The 23,073-nt window shown below is 38.2% G+C and overlaps 1 protein-coding gene across 3 annotated transcripts in view; it reads right to left on the reverse strand.

Moving 5' to 3' along the window:
- Nucleotides 1–23,073, reverse strand: part of LOC127653970 (anoctamin-1-like) — a 78,288-nt gene that overhangs the window by 54,031 nt on the left and 1,184 nt on the right. The window contains exons 1-5 of one of the 3 annotated variants that reach the window (XM_052140881.1): nt 20,313–20,552; nt 11,113–11,282; nt 8,477–8,815; nt 2,346–2,444; nt 831–982 (exon numbers count right to left, since the gene is read on the reverse strand). In XM_052140881.1, the coding sequence (XP_051996841.1) occupies nt 831–982; nt 2,346–2,444; nt 8,477–8,815; nt 11,113–11,220 (698 nt within the window). In that variant the 5' untranslated portion in view covers nt 11,221–11,282; nt 20,313–20,552. Of the gene's footprint in view, nt 1–830; nt 983–2,345; nt 2,445–8,476; nt 8,816–11,112; nt 11,283–15,893; nt 16,127–20,312; nt 20,553–23,073 lie in introns of those variants that run through there. The other 2 variants (XM_052140863.1, XM_052140871.1) reach the window with 2 other exon arrangements.

A 23,073-nucleotide genomic window follows, 5' to 3' on the forward strand; every position in this document is an offset into this window, starting at 1 on the left:
TGTTCGACTCCCCTGACCTAGGGGTTCACATACTTTTTCCAAACCACACAGTGTATTTTTGAATGATGTATTCAGTATGCACTAGAACAATACAATAATTTGTGTGTTATTAGTTAAAACTAATTGTGTTTGCTCATTACTGGAACACATTTATGCATAAATGCAAGTTCACATACTTTTTCTTTCCACTGTATTTGACCATATAATTGTACATAAATAAGCTATAAAGGCTTCTCAACTTTTAAAAGGGAGGACAAAACCACTTCCTGTTTCTTTTCTGTTGACGTCAAAGGCTGTGCATCTGATCAAACTCCACGGTATTTTGGCAGAAATTCATATATCACTTGGTAGATGAATATCTAGTTTACTTGCTAGAATCAAATTCTTCAAACAAAACTCTGAATATCTGTCAAAGATTTGAGGTGCCAAACTTTGGCAAACCCAATGATTATTGCATCTTTGCAAAGTGTTTGTAGTTTCAACCCGGAACCGTCTTTAACATGACTGTTTCCAGGCTGACTTGGAAAAAAAAACCCTGTGTGCTCTTACTCAAGGACGTTACGTAAAGCCTGCCAATCAGATTAGAGCTTACTAGATCGAAAAAAGTGCTTTTACAGTTTTGTGTGCAATATGCATCAGACAGTCAGTAAACAGACTGTGGGTGTACCATCTGAGGCAGATGTCCATTGTAAAATCTGGGTCCTGGTGAGAACCACTAGTAAAAATCGTACATGACATCAGGTAAAAACAGCAATGAAGCTGCCTATATGGTAACTATCATCCTATATATGAGCTAAGGATGGACGCACATGACCATTTTCTGTACTTACAGATGCTGTTTTTCCCGTGAGAATGGATAGGAGAGATGTTTCTCATTTTGCATTCGATTCTCCCCAACTTTTGGCTGCAATGGTGCAGTAACTTTGTGCATAAACATGTTGATCTTCTCCACAATGTTACTTCCCTGACTTACTTCATATTTCTGTAAATGTCATGAGAGGACAATTTTTCTTTTAGGTCAGATGCAAGCAGAGCAGTAAGATCAGAAGTTAACTTTTTATAATATACACTGGCGGCCAATAGTTTGGAATTTTGTACAGATTTTGCAATTATGGAAAGAAATTGGTACTTTTATTCACCAAAGTAGCATTCAACTGATCACAATGAATATTCAGGACATTAATAACGTGAAAAATTACTATTAAAATTTTTTTCTTCTTCAAAGTTCTCGTCATAAAAATCCTCCATGTGCAGCAATGACAGCTTTGCAGATCCTTGGCATTCCAGCGGTCAGTTTGTCCAGATTCTCAGTTGACCTTTGACCCCACACTTCCTATAGCACTTGCCATAGATGTGACTGTCTTGTCGGGCACTTCTCACGCACCTTACAGTCTAACTGATCCCACAAAAGCTCAATGGGGTTAAGATCCATAACACTCTTTTCCAATTATCTGTTGCCCAATGTCTTGAGTTTTTTTCTCAACTCTAACCTTTTTTCAGTTTCAAAAGTGGCTTTTTCTTCTCTTTACTCTTGCACATGAAACTGGTGTTTAGCGTGTAGAATTCAATGAAGCTGTCAGCGGAGGACATGTGAGGCGTCTATTTCTCAAACTAGAGTCTCTGATGTGCTTATCCTCTTGTTTAGTTGTACATCTGGTCTTCCACATCTCTTTCTGTCCTTGTTAGAGCCAGTTTGTCTTTGAAGACTGTAGTGACACCTTTGTATGACATCTTCAGTTTTCTTTAGGCAATTTCAAGCATTGTTTAGCCTTCATTCCTCAAAACAATGATAGACTGATGAGTTTCTAGAGAAAGCTGTTTCTATTTTGCCATTTTTTTTTTTACCCAATATTGACCTTAAGACATGCCAGTCTATTGCATACTGTGGCAACTCAAAAACAAACACAAAGACAATGTTAAGCTTCATTTAACGAACCAAATAACTTTCAACTGTGTTTGACATAACGGCAAGTGATTTTCTAGAACCAAATGAGCAATTTAGCATGATCACTCAAGGATAAGGAGTTGGAGTGATGGGAGCTGGAAATGGGGTTTGTCTAGATTTGATCAAAAATGACTTTTTTCAAATAGTGATGGTGTGGTTTTTTACATCAGTAATGTCCTGACTATACTTTGTGATCAGTTGAATGCCACTTTGGTGAATTCAAGTACCAATTTCCTTCCGAAACAGCCAAACCTTTGGTTGCCAGTGTTTAAAAAAAGTTATTAAGGAAAGAAGGAATGTCTTATGGGTTTGGAACAACATGAGGGAGAATAAACAATGACAGAATTGTAATATTTGTGTGAACTATCCCTTTAATTTCTGACTAATAAATGACAAATACCTTTATTGTTGGCATCTTGAGCTTCATAAACTCTGCCTCTCGACAAAGGACTTCCCAAGGTGCATGGATCTTCAAAAATCCCACACCTGAAATTTTAAACTGGAAAAACAAAGAAAAGCAAAAATGCAGTCAGCATTTCAATAGCACTCTACTCTGCTATCAGAAGTAAGACAGATCTACATGCAGTCTGACTGAAGGAAGAAGATATCTGCAGTTGAGTGTTATAGCACATTTAAATGAGATTTGAATGATATATTTTCTAGAAAATATGAATGGCACTTAATCATACAAAAGTTATCACCATGATGCTAGAGTGTTTTCGCTGGTATTTAGCATGTTGTTATGCAGTTGCTAGGGTGTCTGGGTGGTTTTAAGCCCATTCCCATGCGGTTGTGTTCTGAGTGGTTGCTTACTAGCCCAAGACAAAAAACAATTCCATTTTCACTTTTACATCTAAAAGTCACATATGGCGCCCGTTTAATTTCACTTTCACATCAGAAAGTGAAAGTGGAGATTTAGAGTGAAAAAAGGACTTATCATATCACTTCTGAAGACCAGGATTTAACCACTGGAATCATATGGATTACTTTTATGTTTCCTTTTTGTGATTTTTGGAGCTACATAAAGGTCTGGTCGCCATTCACTTCCATTGTATGGACCTACAGGGCTGAGATGTTCTTCTAAAATTCTTAAGTGTCCTGCAGAAGAAAGAAAGTCATACACACCTGGAATGACATGAGGGTGATTAAATGATGACAGAATTATAATTTTTGGGTGAAGAATTCTTTTAAATTAAGAAAACCATTAGTTCTAATTGGAAGTGTAAACACAAATACCATAATTGTTGGCATTTTGGTCCCTAGATATGGCTCGGGTACCTCCTTGAATGTAACTCTATGAGATTTAATTTAATTAATGTTTTTATTTTGTGGGTGGCAAACATTTACAAGTCTGATAATTTAGGAAAGTTAAAGCACACCGCTTCCCAACAAGCCTTGCAATTTGAGGTATCATTCATGCCCATTTGTTCAAATAATCTCAAGCACGTACAAGGTTAGGACACTCTGACAAAAGATAAAGCAGGAGTAGAAAATCGTGATTATCCATGTCGTGGAAAGACATGCCGTCAAATTGGACAGACGGAGAATTGAAAGAGCTTCTCTCCAAATGAGCACGAAGAAAATGATTGACAGATTACTAGAACAGTTACAGATTTGCTTAAATAACAAAAAAATAACTTGCCTCTTTCAGGAACAAGGTACTGTATACACATGACCAAAGACCCAGTGATCATGACATCACAAAGGTTTAAATGCATTTTGGTGCAAACATGTGAATGGTACCAATGGAGCACAAAACTACCATTAATTTTTTCCATAGACAAATTGATTTTTACCAATATCTTACAAACCTTTAAAGACAGACCTACTGTGAGATTCGAAGTTGATAAACAATTGTATATGCTTCTGTTGAAGCTATCAGTCTGCTTTATTTCAACTATATTGTTAAAAAAATGTTGTTTAATATCAGAGTTCCTGGCAAACAACTACACTACCCGTGGTCCAGCTGAGAAAGATCCACCAATCTGAGAACTGTGGCCAAGAAAGCCTGCCAAACACGCCCTGAAGCGACCGCCCACTCCCATTACGCACTGTGAATGATGCAATCGAGTAGGTCTCCCTTCACCCTCAAACTACTTTTATATTTGTATATATATATATATATATATATATATATATATATATATATATATATATATATATACATATCGAATATTTTGCAATAAACGTCAAATAAACTTTCAATACTAATAATCAATAACCTACAATCAATAGGTTCCATCGCTTTATTTTTGGTATTGTAGTTCATTCTAGAGGTAGACCGATATATCGGTTTTACTGTACCGATTAATCGGTGGTAACAAATGTTGATAGTTGCCGATAGTTTTTTAATAATTTCATAATAAGAGCCCCCTGCATGTTTCGGGCTTGTTTATGCGTTTTGCATCAAATCTTGGGTTTTTGTGTTGAACCTAAAACTGCATCTGGGATTTTATTCATTATGGATTGATTGCATTTTGTCTTTTCCCACCATAGTAAAGCAATATATATATATATATATATATATATATATATATATATATATATATATATATATATATATATATATATTTGTTTTAAATTCTACTGTATAAATCGATCTTTAGAACTATCTGCCTTTCCCACCATCTTAGTTATCGGTATCGGCAAAATCCACTATCGGTTGACTTCTACTTCGTTCCCTCATTTAAAACGATAAGAACACAGTCTTGTACCTTTGTCTTTTTATCTGAATTTAGAAATGTTTTTGCTTCAAAACGAAGTTTGCAATGTTGTGATCCCCCTTGGAGCTGGTTGATTTGGTTCATGACTTTCAGCTCTTTTATGAATGACTTTATGAAAAGTCTATGGAAGAAATTGATGGTAAAAATACTTCCAGAACCAAGAAACTGAAAAAGTGGACGGGCACTGTTGCGCTCATTAGACCTAGTCCACAGCAGCTCCAACTTTGATTTTTGACAGTAATGACAATGAGGCTGTGAGGTATATACACTGTACTTATATATATACAGTACAGCCCCTTCAATTGGTTGAACAGCATGTTTTTGGATTGTTCCACTGTCGAAACACTGAAACATGTTTTGTACTGTATGAATTGCTTTTAGAAATGTCTTGTTTTGGTGTGTAGTAAATGTAATTGTTAGTGTTTTATGTTGAGACCAAAGAACAATTTTTAGCAATAGCTGGACAATAAAGTGAACTAAACTAAAAATTTAACAAAAAATATCTTTACTAGATATTTCAGTAGACAAAACCTCCATACAACATGAACTGTGGAAAATGAGATGTGATCCACAAGATTTTGATTGCTTTATACAGTGAATGGTAAATGGTCTGCACTTATATAGCACCTTTTTAACCTTAGCGGTATTCAAAGCGCTTTACACTGCGACTCATTCACCCATTCACACACCAATGATGGCAGAGCTGCCATGTAAGGTGCTAGCCTGCCATTGGGAGCAACTTGGGGCTCAGTGTCTTGCCCAAGGACACTTCGGCATGTGGAGTCATGTCGGCCAAGAATCGAACCACCAACCCTGCGATTAGTGGACAACCCACTCTACCACCTGAGCCACAGCCGCCCCTTAGTGCATGTGATCGATTTTTGACGGGAATGACAACAAGGCTGTGGGGGATAGACTTACCGTCTCTTCAAAGATAGCACTACTGTGAACAAGGTCTACATGGATAAAAGAAGGAAAGGTGTTGCATGTGTGAGTAGCAGATGTGGTACATTTACCAGCAATTTGACTACAATTTAAAGGGTTCCATGTGTGAAATTGGCTATTCAGAGAACACAAGAGTATTCTTAAACATGAGAAACAGGGAAACCATTCATAAAACCTCTTAAAAGACTAGGTCTTTTCTTCACAAAACACCTTGTTGTGAGCATATAAATTCACAGAAAAAAAATCAAAACCATATCTGTGAAGAGAAGGACTGCTCTCTTGGTTTTCTGAAGCTGACAAGAGTGTTATGTAAGATTTGCTTCAAATGACCCACTCTTGTTATAACTCTCAGCCCACACAAGGGTCTGACCCTGTCTGTTCAATCCCAGCCATTGCTTTCTGTACAGAACAACACAAAAGGGTATTTCTACTATTTAACAACATAAAATAGTATACAACATCTTCAAATGTAATTTTTTTTTCTACTGAAAAACATCTACAGTATGTTTAATGAACACTCCCAAGGGAAATGAACAAATAACCCTCTTAAATTAAGCAAATTGTGGAAATAAACATTACATCTTCTAATATTGTCCAATTACACCCACACTTCATTTGCTTGCAAAACACGCTTTAAATGGACATGGTCCATTTGGTCCAAGCATGGAGGTTGCTAACGTTCCCATGGCTCCACCTGACTTGGTGGTGACGCATTTAGTAACATATTTTGTGGTGTCTGCTACAGAAATCACTATTATAAATTCTCATTCTTATGGTTAGGGGGTTTGTTGAGCAGGGACATAGAATCCAGGGGTGAGGTAACCCACCCAATAATCAAAACAAGTGAGTACAACCCCCCCCAATATTTATACCATGATCAATACAATGATCAATGGAAACATGTTCAAGCCAAATCGACGCCCTTGGGCATGAGTGTTACCACAAATCGTGCGGCCTATTGAGGAGAGGTGTATTTTTTACTTTTCTAAGAGATTGGGCTTACTATTTGAAATAGGCTCTTATATGACTAATTGAAAAATAAAACAACAAGATGACGATTAAAAAGATTCCAACTACTTACATTTGGATGAAAATTCAGAGAGCTGCTAATCCTAGGTCATATTACACTAATACTGCGATTTATTATCATCCGCACAATAACACTCTTACTTTGTTGACGATTAGTCCATTGTTGCATTTTGCCTAATTCTAGCTGGATTGTCCTTAAGAACATCCAATGTAAAACAGAGAGCTAAATCCCTGTAATCTGTGCAATAAAGCAAATCTACAGAGCAGGTTAACAGAAGTTGAGCTTCAAAGATAAGACAATAATAGTATTTGGCTTAAGTTCAGTTTTTGGCAAATTAATCATATTATACAGTAATAAAATGTTCAGACAATTGATCACTTCCATTAATACCAGCGTGTAATGTGTTAGCTTGTTTGATAATTGCCAACAGTCAAATTAACTCATTTCACAATTATAGCCCCAGTGGGACAAGAGAACAAAATTTAAAAAATAATTTCTGATGGGTGACAACTTGTTAACATTAGGTCTTACATTTTTCCAGATAAGCTGACCCCAACCTCAATAAACACCCTATAATACATAGAAATACAATTTCTTCAGATTTCCTGAACTGTAGGGCTGTAAATCAATTCAAAATGTAATTATTTCAGAGTTTTCTGTGATTAATCGTGCATGACACAGAATCAGTGGGCATGCTGTAATTAAAAGTTGCCATTTTCTAGTGGACTTTTTTAATAAGAGGATCAAACGGGCAGATTCAATTTACATCAAGCCTTATTGGCAAGTGCACATTGCCAATGGATTATAAGACAAAATATCCTGTATACAGGTATAAAACAAATTGAATGCTGAAATGTAATTTACTGAAGTTTAAAATCGTCAAAATATAATTTTCTCTGGCTGTCGTTCAATCTCGCACACGCTTGGTCTCTCTCACAGTGAGTGAGCCTTTTCGGGCAATGTTGGGCAATACGGGCAGCTTGCCGTATCTCTCCCACACCTGACTCACCACTTGTGGCTTAAGTCTCCTTTGTTCATTTAGTAAATCTGTAAGCATGCACCACTCAACAAAATTACTTTCTGTGCAAGAATGCACAGAAACTGATGCATGAGTGAGTATTGACGCTGACTACCACCTCTGGAGTCGCGAGTTCGAATTCAGGGTGTGCTGAGTGACTCCAGCCAGGTCTCCTAAGCAACCAAATTGGCCCGGTTGCTAGGAAGGGTACAGTCACATGGGATAACCTCCTTGTGGTCATGATTAGTGGTTCTCACTCTCAATGGGGTGTGTGGTAAGTTGTGCATGGATTGCGGAGAGTAGCATGAGCCTCCACATGCTGTGAGAGCATTCTCCAAATGTCATGCACAACGAGCCACATGATGAGATGCACGGATTGACTGTCTCAGAAGCGGAGGCTACGGAGACTGGTCCTCCCCACCAGGATTGAGGTGAGTAACCGTGCCACCATGAGGACCAAGTAAGTAGTGGGAATTGGGCATTCCAAATTGGGGAGAAAAGGGGATAAAAATGTCAAATTAATTGCATTAATTTTTTTGTATACAATATACAGTCAACTATTAATTGCAGAAATTAACTGGGGGTTCAAATAATTGTACTTTATTTAAATATTGATTGGACACATGTCTGGTACAAATATGTGGTAGCTTTCTCTGCATATTAAGTTGGAATTGAAGAAGGAATTTTATCATCAAAATCATTACACACTTCAGCTTTTAAAAAATTCACCAAACCATAAAATCCTGCATGAAGATACAAAGCATCATATATACACAGTATATATATATATAAATAATAAATGAATGCAAACCCACCCCTTCTTCTTTCTCCATCTCAAGTCCCATATCTCGCAGATTCTCCTCAAACTCCTCCCTGCGGAGCCACTGGTCATCTTCATGGTAATCAAGCCTCTGCCCTTGGGCTGCAAGTTCAGGGTCCTCTTGAGCTGATGGGTTGTCCCGCTCACGTCTGAATCTGCGGCCCATGCTTTCTCTCAGGCCCCTGCAGCATGAGTGGGATGATTGCCTGTGAGTGCTCTGGGGCTTCTGGACCTGGTAGGTGAGGACGTAATCTATACGCCTCTGGCCATCCTCGAAGTATGGCTCTTGTTTCGAGTGCCTAGGTCCCTCATCGATCTTTCGAGTGTTCCGGAGCTGAAAAATAAAGAGAGGATTTAGTTTGTAAAAGGGGTCACAATTTTATGCATCTGTGTAGTTTCTCTTGTGCATTAGTTCATGATTTATTTTCCACAGACATCTTGGGATAGACACTTGACCCTAAATCCTGTTTATGTCACTGAGGTAGTATATTTGTTGGACTGATTTATTTAGTGTAAAGTTTAGAGAAGACAGGAAATAAGAATAGAAGTGTGGGGAAAACAATCTGGAAATGTTCCGAGCCAGATTCAAACCTGCATGTGCACCACGACACAATGTATGAGCTCCAAACAATAGTCCACAGCTCCACAAGGTACCGGTAGTATATTTTGTCTCTTATAAATTGAGTACATCTCAAAAGACATACCACATATTTCTTAAAGAATTATTCCACTAAATATATTGTTATTCAATTTGACATGTTATTCCTTCTTGCTTTGGTTAAGATGCTGTAAAACCCTCACGGGAAGGAGGACAGGAAACGAAGGTTACAACGAGAAAGGTAAGGTTCTTTAATGGCTGTCTGCCTCACAATTATTTACAAAAACAACCAACACATAACAACACAAGCGCACTGGGTTGGCTTGCTCTGGTCGGCTCCCTCTGCTCTCAGGCTGCTGGCTTTTTCACCGCTCTCCTCACTCTACTGCAATTAGAGACAGGTGTTAGTCATAATTTGGCCCAGGTGTGAGCCCTTACCGCTTCTCTCTCCCGGACGGGCGCTTGACCACGCCCCCGCTGCCACAGATGCCAAACAAATAAATTAGACAGCTTGAAGACCTTACAAAAACAAAGCAGCTTTGGCGTTTGTCATGGCCTTCAACTCTCGAACAAATGTGTTTTATGCTTGTTCAATTTACTAAACTAAAATGAGCTACAACACAAATATTGAACTTTAGGCAAGGGTCAAACTCTTATCGCCAGACGACTGGGGCAGAGCATCTCTGAAACGGCAAGGCTTGTGGGGTGCACCCGGTCAGCAGAGGTAAGTATCTACTGACAGTGGTCCGAGGAGGGACAAACCACAAACTGGCGACAGGGTGTTGGGTGCTCAAGGCTCATTGACTTGCGAGGGCAATGATGTATGTGGCTGCGTAGCCGAAAACTGATCAGAGTGTCTATGATGACCCCTGTCCACCATTGAAAGTGCCTACAATAGGCACGCAAGCATTGGAACTGGACCTTGGAGCAGTGGAAGAAGTTTGCCTGGTCTGATGAGTCCCATATTCTTTTACATCATGTGGACGACCGTGCAAGTGTGCGCCGTTTAACTGGGGAAGTCATGACACCAGTATGAACTGTGGTAAGACGACCAGCCAGTGGAGGGAGTGTGATGCTCTGGGCAACAACATCATTACAGACCAGGTACACCCCTTCATGGCAATGGTATTCCCTGATGGCAGCGGCCTCTTTCAGTAGGATAATGCGCCCTGCTACACTGCACACATTGTTCGGGAATGGTTTAAGGAAGGGTTCAAGTTGTTGCCCTGGCCTCCGAATTCCCCATATCTCAGTCTGATTGAACGTCTGTGGGATGTGCTGGACCAACAAGTCGGATCCATTATTTTGGATTATTTGTTACAGACCCAAACAAACAAATCACATTACAGCCCCATCAGAGCAGGAAGTCAAAAGGGAAAAGTAATTTCTCAAAAGGGAAAAATAAGGACACTCAAAAAATACCAAATCTGTAATACTGCGTCCACCACATTCACAAATGGCTGTAAACATTTGTATATAGTTATTCAGGCTCGGCAGAGGACATTACAAAGAACCAACATGTCTTGTAGATTTGCATAGGCGTTCAAATCATCATTCAGTATGCAAAATAGCTTTGCCCACCCATAGGGTACGCAAAATCGGCAATTCTTAAAATTCATTGCACCATCTGGAGTACTGGAAAGGAAAATGGTGCATGAAATTGTGTTTTGCCAAGAGACTTTTGGCAAGCTTTGGCTACTCACAAAAATGTATTTAGGCTGTTTTATGATTTCAGTCATAAGAGATAATTGATAATTGCCTTCAATGAACACTAAGATTTTAGTGCAAATTTAACTTCTTTTGTGCAATTTAACCTCCCTAGCTTTAATTTCATTCATCGCCTGTTCCCAGCGACAACGTGACAAACTGAATCATTCAAATGTCTATATAATGCAGGTCTCCATGGTTTGCCTGGCAAATTATTCTGAACTACAAAGAAAAGGTAAACTGAGAAGTGTTTGTATTGGAGCCGGTAATCTTTATCTCTGAATGAAAAATGGACAAAATGAATGCAGAGCAATGCTCTTACTTACAGCAGAGTCATGCTGAGGGTATCCAGAGTCACTTGTGCCTTTTGAATTGTCTTCCTCAATCCCCCTCACATCCAAAGGGACAGATTCATACTTTTCATTTCGCCACATGCTGTCCTCTGCCGACTCTGTTAGCTGCTCTTCGGTGCTGTTAAAATCCAAAAGTTTCTCACCTGTTGAAAAGCATACCCAATTTCATCAATGCAAACTGTTCCTTTGTGCTAGAAACACAATGCTGCAAATGCCAAATGAGATAAATCATGATTCTTATTGACATTATGAATTGCAAATAATAAAAGTATTTTCAATAACCAGATGGGTCAAACTAAGATTGTAAAAATCTAGTATTTGGACACATGAATGTCCAAATGAAGTATTTGGACACAGAATTTTTGGAACGACTTTTAACCACAGCATAGAAATAAAAAGCTAATGGCATCTGCAAGCAAAATGATGCTAAACATTTTCATCTGAACTGACTTCACTTTCTAAGCTATTTTTGGAATGACTTTTAACCAACTGTGCCTTCTTTCATCAAAATAAATGTCACTTGGTTGGATATGTTCTTATATAATGCAATGCCATTTACACTGTTTTAGGGCCAGTGCAGTGAGATTAAAGTAAACACAAATATGTAAATCAATGGGTCTTAGAATTTGAAAGGACTAGCAGTGATTTAGCAGTGAATAGCATCTTCCTGCTCACTTCTTCAAACAAAACCATGCATGGCTATTTGTAATAAATATATTTATATACATCTATATATACATGTTCTAGAGGTCAATATACACTCACCGGCCACTTTAAGTACACTTGTACACCTACTTATCCATTTTTTTACATTTACATTTATGCATTTGGCAGACGCTTTTATCCAAAGCGACTTACAGTGCACTTATTACAGGAACAATCCCCTCGGAGCAACCTGGAGTTAAGTGCCTTGCTCAAGGACACAATGGTGGCATCTTGGTGGTGCTGGGGCTTGAACCCCCGACCTTCTGGTCAGTAACCCTGAGCCTCAACCACTGAGCCACCACTTATCCATGCGCTTATCTAATCAGCCAATCATGTGGCAGCAGTGTAAATATATAAAATCATGCATATGGGTCAGGAGCTTCAGTTAATGTTCACATCAACCATCAGAATGGGGAACATTTTTATCTCAGTGATTTAGATCGTAGCATGATTGTTGGTGCCAGACGGGCTGGTTTGAGTATTTCTGTAACTGCTGATCTCCTGGATCATCAGCTTGGACCAATCTGGCCATTCTCCTCTCACCTCGGTCATTAACAAGCCATTTTTGCCCACAGAACTGCCGCTCACTGGATGTTTTTTTGTTTTTCGCACCATTCTCTTTACACTCTAGACACTGTTATACGTGAAAATCCCAGGACATCAGCAGTTCTTCACGGCCAGATTGTGTAACAGCTTCTTCCCCCAAGTCATCAGACTCCTCAATACTCAGAGACTGGACTGACACACACACACACGTGTACACCATCCAACTTTTGCACATGTCCAGAGTTGTCCTGGCTGCTACCTCAATAACTGCTATGTCCATAGAACACTATTTCACAGTATGTTATGTTTACATTTAGCATTTTTAGAAAGTGTCATCTTTTTGAACTACTCATTATAAATGGTCGGTGCTGCACTGTCTCTTACTGTGTCTATTGTCCCGTTCCTTTTAGTAATTTATTGTACAGTCCCGTACTTTTTTTGCACACGTTTGCACATGCACTTTATGTAGAAATATTATGTAGAAATGTTATTTAGTCTGTGTAGTCTCATGTGGTTCTGTGTTTGTCCTATGTTGTTTTATGTAGCACCATGGTCCTGGAGGAACGTTGTCTCGTTTCGCTGTGTACTGTACTAACTGTATGTAGATGAACGACAATAAAAACCCCTTGACTTGACTTGACAGTTAAAGAAATACTCAAACCAGCCCACCTGGCACCAACAATCATGCCACGGCCAAAATCACTGAGATCAAATTTTTCCCCATTCTGATGTTTGATGTGAATATTAACTGAAGCTCCTGATCCATATTTACATTTACATTTACATTTATGCATTTGGCAGACGCTTTTATCCAAAGCGACTTACAGTGCACTTATTACAGGGACAATCCCCCTGGAGCAACCTGGAGTTAAGTGCCTTGCTCAAGGACACAATGGTGGTGGCTGTGGGGTTAGAACCTGTGACCTTCTGATTAACAGCCCTGTGCTTCAGCCACTACGCCACCACCACATCCATATCTGCATGATTTTATAAATTACACTGCTGCCACATGATTGGCTGATTAGATAAATCACATGAATAAGTAGATGTACAGGTGTACCTAATAAAGTGGCCGGTGAGTGTATCTTCAAAATGAACGGGGCAGTTCTTAGAGATCGGATAACAGTAACTGCTTCAGACCCAACAACAGAGCAACTGAAACCAAATAAATTCCATTTAAAAGTGTTGCAAGCAATATTTTGCACATTTCAGCAGTTTTATCTACAATCCCCATAGAAAGTCATCATACCATGTCAAAATCCTTATCATTTTTCACATTTCACCCAGGAAATTTAAATAAATTCAATGCAACCCAACCGTTTTTAGCTGCATTTACAAATTATAACCTTCAACATGAAATGGAAAATAACTTTCTGAACAATCATTCAAAATTTATTAGTAAAATACCTGGTTTGGATAAGTGATCAGCCCACTACGTGTAACTATTACAAACTTGCTCAGGTGCAACCAATCACCTTTCAGATCACACCTGGCTAATTGGCTCCCACCTTTCATCAATTGTAGTGGTTTTGATTACTTCAGAATAAAACCGGCAGTTCCATGAGGATTCTATTACTAGCATTGCACGGTAATTAATTAAAAAAATAAATCAGCACTGTGGGAAAGGTGCTTTTAAAAGGGTACTGGGATAGAATTGTGGAAAGGCGCAGATTAGGAGAAGGGTAAAAAAGATTTAAAAGGCTTTAACTATACCTCTGAGTACCATTCAGAGCATTGATAAGAAGTGGAAAGTGCATGACACCACAAAAACCTTGCCTAGATCGGTCCATCGCTCCAAAGTGGATGACAGTGCCAGGAGGATATTGATCAGAAAAGCTATCAAGAGACCAAAGGCAACTTTGAAGGATTTACAAGCCCATATGTCTGAGATTGATCGGTCTGTGCATGTGAAAACAATGCCCCAAGCTTTAAACAAAGCTGGCCTGTATGGCGGGGTGGCAAGAAAGAAGCCTCTTCTGAAAAAGTGCCACACTAAGTCTTGTTTGCAACATTTTGATGATTTGGATGCCATGCGACAAAAGGTTTTATGGTCAAGAGGAGACACAAATTGAACTTTTTGGACTGAACTCCAACCACTAAAAAGAGAGAAAACCAAATGCCACACACCACCCAGAAAATAATGACTGTCTTTAAAGCAAAAGATAGCTCCTAAGTAGTATTATATCCAAGGGTATGATCACTTACCCTGTTATTGTAGTTTTTCATCTTTTATACATTTTTGGAACTGTTGCCTTATTTCCTTACTTAAATGTTGTAAGGCAAAATTTGTAAATTAAACTAAAGTTTTTTTTATGGGTTTTGATTTCAGGCTGTAAGAAATACAAAATTACTTCCAAAGGGGTATGATGATTTTCTATAGGCACTGTACGCCCAAATTCAAAGATAAAAAGAAATATAGTAACACGCAACCTTTTTGAGAACTTATGTATATAGCACTATCTAGAGATATAAAAATATAGATGTTATTTTCAGCAATTTAGGCAACACTTCAATACTGTGCGATTCATGTTCCACTGAAATGTTTAACGTTTATATTTCTAGTTTTCGAAAGTACAGATTCTGATTCCCGTATAGGGTACAAAAGGGCAAAGATCCCTTTGCTGCAGGGGCTTAAGGCCCCCCATTAATCGAACTGTATTTCTTAAGTGGGGTGCAATAAATTTGTCATGAAGAATGTTAAAAGTGGTCAAGTCACACTGACTGATCCAACCACAATGGAGATTCATCAGCTCATATAATTCTTGAGATGTTATAAAAGTGTCATACAGGAAATGGTGCACCCTTTTCTGTAGGGGTTAATTTCAATATGCATTCTCTTAATAGCATCTTGATGTCTAAAAAGTATTTCCATAAGTTGACCAATTTTGTCCTATAACTATTGCCCGTTTTTCCACACTGTATCACAATAAACACAACGAAAAGAGGCTGCTTAGTGCAAAAGCCTTTGCATTATAGGCAAATCTAACAAGAATAAATCATCTCTAAACGCCCACTTCACCGCGGGGTGACCCAACGCGAGAAAATCCCCTCTGACAACTCGGGTTTACATGCACCGCCCCCTCAAATCAGCGTCTCTCTGCTCTCATCCTCAGGTAAAAGATGATGCTGTGATGGATTTTCCTCTTGTGCACTCATGCTTTCAGTCTGTTCGCAGCCTCCGGGCAATGCGTGACTCCATCGGACACAAAATTCCAACCCAAAGCGACAGTGTCCATTTTATATATATATATATATATATATGAGGTTATCTGAATCATAGTAGCAACATTAGAATTAACATATTGTTGGATAATGCCCTGTTTAAAATAAAAGCCACGTGTATTTTTAGCAAGATTTAAAAGGTACACATTTGGCACAATAAACAAACGTTAAAAATAAACAATTGTCAGTAAAATAAAATATTAAATACCTTTCGATTTTTGCAATAAAAATAATAAAAGGCACACTCAAACTACACCGAATAAACAGCACAAGCAACTCACCAGATCCATCAGTTTCATCATCTTTCCTCGCAGTATTTACATCACCTTCACCCTTCATTGGCGCGCGGGGCGAATTTGCGTTTTTATCTTACTAAGTAGATGTAGATGTAGTTGAAGTTGTGTCGTTTTCGTGGTGCGGATAGAGAGAAATATTCCTCCACGTTCGTTTGTAGAGTATTTACATAAACTCGAGGAGAGGATTGGATACGTGCGCCTCGGCAAATGGGTTTTCGTCTCCTCCACCAGCCGTGGCTCTACACATCCCTACATCACTGCCAACCTCACAACCAGTTGAATGCTCGGTTTATCTCATCCTGCATTTTGTCTCTACGCTGTTAAGAAATTACAGTATCTGTTGAGCGCTTATACCGGCTGATTTTCCCATGCAGTTTGAGTTTTTCCTTCAAAACAGTCCGCCAGATGTAAATAGAGCAATGTATATGGGACTATCCCGTCCCGTCTATGCCAAGGATAGGTTTAATAAAAGTTATTAAATTCCCTTAAAGGGATAGTGCACCCAAAATTGAAAATGCTCTCATCATTTACTCGTCCTCATGCCAGACGTACGACTTACTTTCTTGTTTTTTTCTTCTTCTGAATGAACTTTCAAGGTTCAAAATGCACATAAAGGCGGCATAAAAATAATCAATACGACTCCAGTGGTTTAATCCATGTCTTCAGTAGCGATAGGATAGGTGTGGGCGACAAACAGATCAATATTTAAGTCTTTATTTTATTTATTATAAATTCTCCTCCCTGCACATTCGGTGGCGATATGCACAAAGAATGTGAATTGCCAAAGACAAAAGAAGAAGAAAGTTAAAGTAGAGATTTATAGTAAAAAAAGGAATTAAATATCGATCTGCTGAATTTGTCTGCCACACCTATCATATCGCTTCTGATGATATGAACTAAATCACTAGAGTCGTATGGATTATTTTATGCTGACTTTGTCTCCTTTTTGGAGCTTTCGGAGTTCTGGTCACCATTCGCTTGCATTGTATGGACCTACAGAGCTGAGATATTTTTTTTAAAAACCTTAAGTTGTGTTCAGCAGAAGAAAGAAATTCATAGACATCTGGGATTGCGTAAGGGTGAGTAAATGAGGAGAGAATTTTCATTTTTGGGTGAACTGTCCCTTTAAAAAAATCTTCATGCCACCTAGTTTCCACCAAAATAAGCTACTTTAAATAGTGCTACTAAAATACTTGGCATTAGCCACCATTGTACAAATAGCAAATATGCTATCATAAAAATAAAATGTTTTACTATGAAAACATGTGTTAGAGTACATCTTTGAGCTCTGCACTGTGTCTCTGTTTTTTCAGCGTCTCACGCAGGAACGCCATGTTTTTAAGATACCGTGTCAAGTTAAATAATTTAAGCTGTTAAAAACACTTCTGTATACACCAGCGTTCTGCTCTATACACCTTATTCACAGTGTCACCATATTTAATTTTTGACGGGAATGAAAACGAGGCTGTGAGGGACAGACTCTCTTCAATGGTATTCATTGTATAAAGCTGTATAAAGGTTCTAGATCACATCTGATTGTCCACAACTCGTGTTTTCTGTTAAATTTTTTTCTATCAATGTTTTGTCAGTGGAACAATCGAAAACCACTTAAAAAAAAAACAGTACAACCCATTAAAGAGATATACTCGTAAGTCTGAATTTTAAAAATGTCTACTTTGCTACTGGAATGCCACCCGAGGTCGGACATCCGACTTCTGAATTTGATTGATCTACACCGACTTCAGCGTCATTTGAAGTCAATTAAAGAAATGGTGGCGACCAATGAGCATAAACCAGAGCTGGGTTTTGTGAAACGTTTAAGAAATGTATGAACATGCAATTTACAATAAATATACAAGAGTATGTTAAGGAGAATTGTTTGTGCATCAATCAATGCTAACGTTTTCACCTATTGTGCTCATTAAATAGCTACTAGATAGCCTGCTAGCTAGCATCTGGAAGGCTGTACATGTGTGATTAACGTGGGGAATTCAATTTGGATAAACGCCCCGACTTATTCTGGAATGCAGCATGAGTCTATGCATCACAGCCTAATTTTCATTCACATCAGATATTAAAGATGGCGCTGCATTTATTGTTTTTAGCGCAAGAACATTTTTGTGTGAGTGGCTCCTGAAGGCATTTGAGGCATGACATCCACTTTCAACAGATGTTTAAAGGTGCACTCAGTAACTTTTGTCTTTGTGTCATCTTGGATAACACTGAAACCTAGCGGCTTGGATGCAGCATCAGCTGCCATTGTGGAAATGTAGTATTCACAGTCAGCCATGATGACTTTAATCAATGAGTAAAAGTGTCAAATAACAGGATGGTTACTGAGATTAAGCGAGTAGTATTCGGCTGGTCATGTGATTCTAACATGGCAGCCCCCATGTGCGACCCGCTCCATGTAGGATAAAACAGCTTTTATAAGGTTATTGATATGACTGGAGTCATTTTAATGCGAGTGCTCATGATTTCCTACATATACTGCACAAGTACAACTCATGTCTTTAGGAGTTTTTCATGAGGAACAAATTACCGAGTGCACCTTTAGAAGCCATTTTAACCATTTAGGGTGTGATGTTACACCCAAACCACCATGGATTGACACTTACTCATAATTATATATGATTGTCATTTTTATATGGCATTGTATTTGTATTATTATTTATGGCAGCCTAAACTCAACATGACTGACGAAACAGGTGATGCATCAAGTCGCCTCTGGAATTTCTATACTATCTTCTATTGCTGAGGACTGATATGTAACTCTATCATTTAAAATCAATGGGAAGGAGAAACGTAAAAATAAATAAATTTACCCTTCACGAATGTCAGTGTCAAACACCTTTCTGCAACACTTGTGAAATAGGCTACTACACATAGGACCCTAAAAATAATACAATGAATAACATAATGAAATAGGCTAATGATAAATACAAATAATGTAAAATACTAAAGAAAACCTAAAAATAACCATTAGATTGCATTTTTAAAAGTTATTTTTAGGTTGTCACAAAAACCTCCATGCAACATTTTGGGAAGATTAGTTTATGGTTATACACAAAAAAAAAAACTAAAAATGAAAAAGAACGTTCCAATTTGGTTCCTCAATATACAATCAAATGGGAACCATAAACTAAAATGTTAGGGGAAGGTTTTGTGTTTGCTGGTTTAGTCCATCAAGGGGGTTCATTATTTATTTATTTAATTATTTTTTTTTATTTTCTCCCCAATTTGGAATGGCAAATTCCCAATGCGCTCTAAGTCCTCGTGGTGGCGTAGTGACTTGCCTCAATCCGGGTGGCGGAGGACGAATCTCAGTTGCCTCCGTGCCTGAGACTGTCAACCGCGCATCTTATCAAGTGGCTTATTGAGCGCATCCACGCACAACTCACCACGTGCCCCACCGAGTGCGAGTACCACACATTTTAGTGACCGTGAGGAGGTTACCCCATGTGACTCTACACTCCCTAGCAACCGGGCCAATTTGGTTGCTTAGGAGACCTGGCTTGAGTCACTCAGCACACCCTGGTTTCAAACTTGCATCTCCAGGGGTGGTAGTCAGCGTCTTTACTTGCTGAGCTACCCAGGCCCCCCAGGGGGTTCATTTCTTACGTTTTTAAAGTAGGAACACTTTAAAACCTTATATATATATATATATATATATAAATCCCTATATACATTGAATGCACTGTAAATAGCTTTGGATTAAAGTGTACGCCAAATGCATAAATGCATAAATGTAAATGTAGGTACAATAACGGTAGTACCCTATTTGTGATATTTTAGCTGGAACTATGGTCATGCTAAATCTAATTGATTGGGTTTGTCCGTTTTATTATTTACCTTTGTTAAATTTTTAATTGGAGAATGGACAGTTGATCATTTTTAGCTAAATGTACCTATATGTATAGACTGTGCATTATGTAACCAAACATTTGCAAGGCATATCTCCCATATCTCTCTTGATTATTGGGGGGGTTACCTCCCCCCAATCCCACCAAGGTATCTACGCCGCTGATTCCGCCTGTATAGAGAATTAAATATGCACAGGATTGTCTATCTAATCAGTACTTGATCATGATCAGCTGAGGTAATCGGACAAGGTGCTTAACCTCCAGTTCTTTCAGTTTTGAACAACTGACACTAGCATCAAATTCCGCACTGTGCAGTTTACTTTTTTTAATTTAACTAATTGTTTTGTTACCTGGCTCGAGACAGGACTGTATTTGGGTCTTTTTAAAGCGAGAACGCGCTTCAATACGTTTAAATCATGCTGGAAATCATAAATGTTGACAAATTGATCATAAATTCAGACTCAAGACAAATACTGAAATTACAGTAATACAGCGAACTTCAGAAGTGAAGAAGATAGTTTATGAAAATGGTAAATCTTACATGTGCTGAGGCTGGAAATCGCTCCAGTGCTCCCGGTTGCTCCGACTGACTGTTTGCTCACCTGGTGCAGCACTTTGTTTATCACTTAACCGCTGCAGAACATGTAAATTGCTTTCCTGTTCACAACTTCCAAAGAGCGAAGTCTTAGCCATTTAAAGGGCCATACTTTTTAGCATGAAATTCACAGTGCGATGGACAAAATGCAACTTCAAGCTTACGTGCAGTGCGCTTATGACGTATTCAAAGGTGTTTCCCTGTTCTTATCACTGTAGATCCGGAATGTGGTCAGGGGACTCTGTAAAACTCATATTAACCGTTTTAATGAATGGGTTACGTGTTTTCTTCTAGAGAACACGAAAACAACAGACGTAATGAGCACGAACAGTTTCCCTGTCTTGAACTTGTGACAAGTGTTTGTTGAAAGCATGTTTCACTGAATCTCTAAAAAAAATGACTTGTAAGATTTACTTATTTTGCACACAGTCATTTTTATGGTAAATCTACTTCATGACATGCTTATTAAAGTGAGTAAATTTACCTTAAACGTTTCAGTTAATACAGTAACTTTTACTCACAAATCAGATGCACATTTAATAAGCACATTTAATTTTAAATATGCACATTTAATTTTAAGTTAATTAAAATTAACTTTTTTGAAACTTTCCTTATAAGTTGAATCATGTACCAAATGACATACGGAAGACACAGGGAAGGTTAATGCATGCTATGTAGTATAATGGACAACATAAACTTGCTTAAAAGAACACGAAACAGGCCTGCGCGTGCACACCTCAAACAGGGGCGTCACTTTGTTTTAAAAAGTGGTGGGGACCGTATCTATTAAGGGGGAGAGGAGAGGAGGAGGGGGGTTGTGATGTCACAAAGTGGCAAAACGCATGAATATTATTTAGGCTACGTGCAGATAATGGAAAATAATATTTGACTGCTATCATTATGACCAATTTCAGCGTTCCAATAAATATTTTGCATGATTAATTCGAGGACTTGATCCACACTGTGCATCTAACACTGTTAGTACTGGGATTTTGATTGTCTGTGGATAAATGCATGGATTAGAAGAGCTTTAGCCAGACTGGCTCAAAGGTCTCATGTTAAAGTTTTCTTCTCCATTGGAGCAAGTAGATCATAGATCGCGCATCTGGATGCATGAGAGAATGTCAGTCCCCGCTGTCACTCAACGCCACTAATAACAGCCGCACTGAGGACTCATCATAACATAAACAATAAACTCCAGCGCTAGATCGGCACTTATTATAACACGCATGAATGCATAGAAACTCCTTACACTTTCCTGACGAAGCTATTTCAAAAAGAGGTGGGGACAATGTTGGCAAAGGCAAAAAGTGGTAAGGACATGTTCCAAATGTCCCACTCATAAATAACATCTATGACCTCAACACTTGCTGCGCAAACACAATGACAGTTAAAATCAAAAGGTCATTTTTTTTTATCATGAACAGACAATTTTGAGTAGAAAACAAGAATTAAAATGGTGTAAATAAACTTTCAAGCAGTGAAACCATGCTAGCTCATTCATTCTTTAAACCTGGTGCATGCCTGATTTTGAAAAGTTCACTTTCGAAAAGTTCACTAAAATGCACTTGTTTTATTTTCTGTGAAATTTACTCAAATTAGGGAACACATATGACATAGTTGTCTACTTTAAGAATGATAAATGATGATGCTTTGTAAAGATAAATAACAATCATGAATAATATTTGTTCAAGTTCATGCTTAAACTAACTTATACAATGTATAAAGCACTTGATGTATTCTGCTGTATTTATTTAACCACAAAATATTTTTTTTCAGTGTATAAAATTTTGAGCACCATTTCAGTCCTGCAGATGTTACTCATAACCAGCTTGCACTCTGTCTTCTTGCTTTTTCATAAATGGTCTTACTTCTCATATCTTTATGCATGGATGTAACCAATTCTGAATATTAGGGTGAATGTGGCCCTGGTATTCAAAAGTGTAAAGGTCTTTCAATATTTGTTGGTGTAAGTTTGTGGTTTATTTTAACCTACCTTTGATGCAAACATGGTTTCTTGGTGTGAATGTATTTATTTCTTTAATGGTACAGTATTTTTTGTGCCACATAACTCCAGATGAAGCATAACTGCGTAACATTTGTGAAGGTGTTCATCTGGGCTATAAATGCTTCACCTTCCTGTCATTTGCTAACTGTGGCAAATCAAACCACAACACTTGGTTCCCAAATGCTTACGGCTTATTTGAGGGTTGTGTCGCATGCTTTGACAGTTATTATGAGAACTGACCACTGACTTGTCCGTATACTGTAGGTCACATTTGCACATAGAGTGCAAAACTACCAAGCCTGGTGCAAAAGTTTACTCTTCATCTCTGCTAGCCATTATTCTTTCTTTTATGCTGTGGCTTGGTTTATGACTTGGTTCCTCATTTGTTTTCATGGTTTAACAATGGTATTTGTGTCCCACCCTAAGTGTGAAGCTGATTAAATTAACAAGAGTGGTTTACTATGATGGTTAACAACAGACTGGAATTTAAAGTGATACATAACTGAGTTCAACCGTAATTGTTGTATAAGTGTTTATTTTAACATCTCAAATTAGGGACAATATATTACCAGTATAGTCTCCTCCTACACTCTTATCTCATTCAAACACGCTCTCTTTCTATATCTTTTCTACAGAATGCCGTTAAAGCACACTCCTATATATACCTTGGGCCCAAAAATTGTGGCACCTTTAAAATGT

The sequence above is a fragment of the Xyrauchen texanus genome, chromosome 2 (assembly GCF_025860055.1).
Source record: "Xyrauchen texanus isolate HMW12.3.18 chromosome 2, RBS_HiC_50CHRs, whole genome shotgun sequence".
Lineage (NCBI taxonomy): Eukaryota > Metazoa > Chordata > Actinopteri > Cypriniformes > Catostomidae > Xyrauchen > Xyrauchen texanus.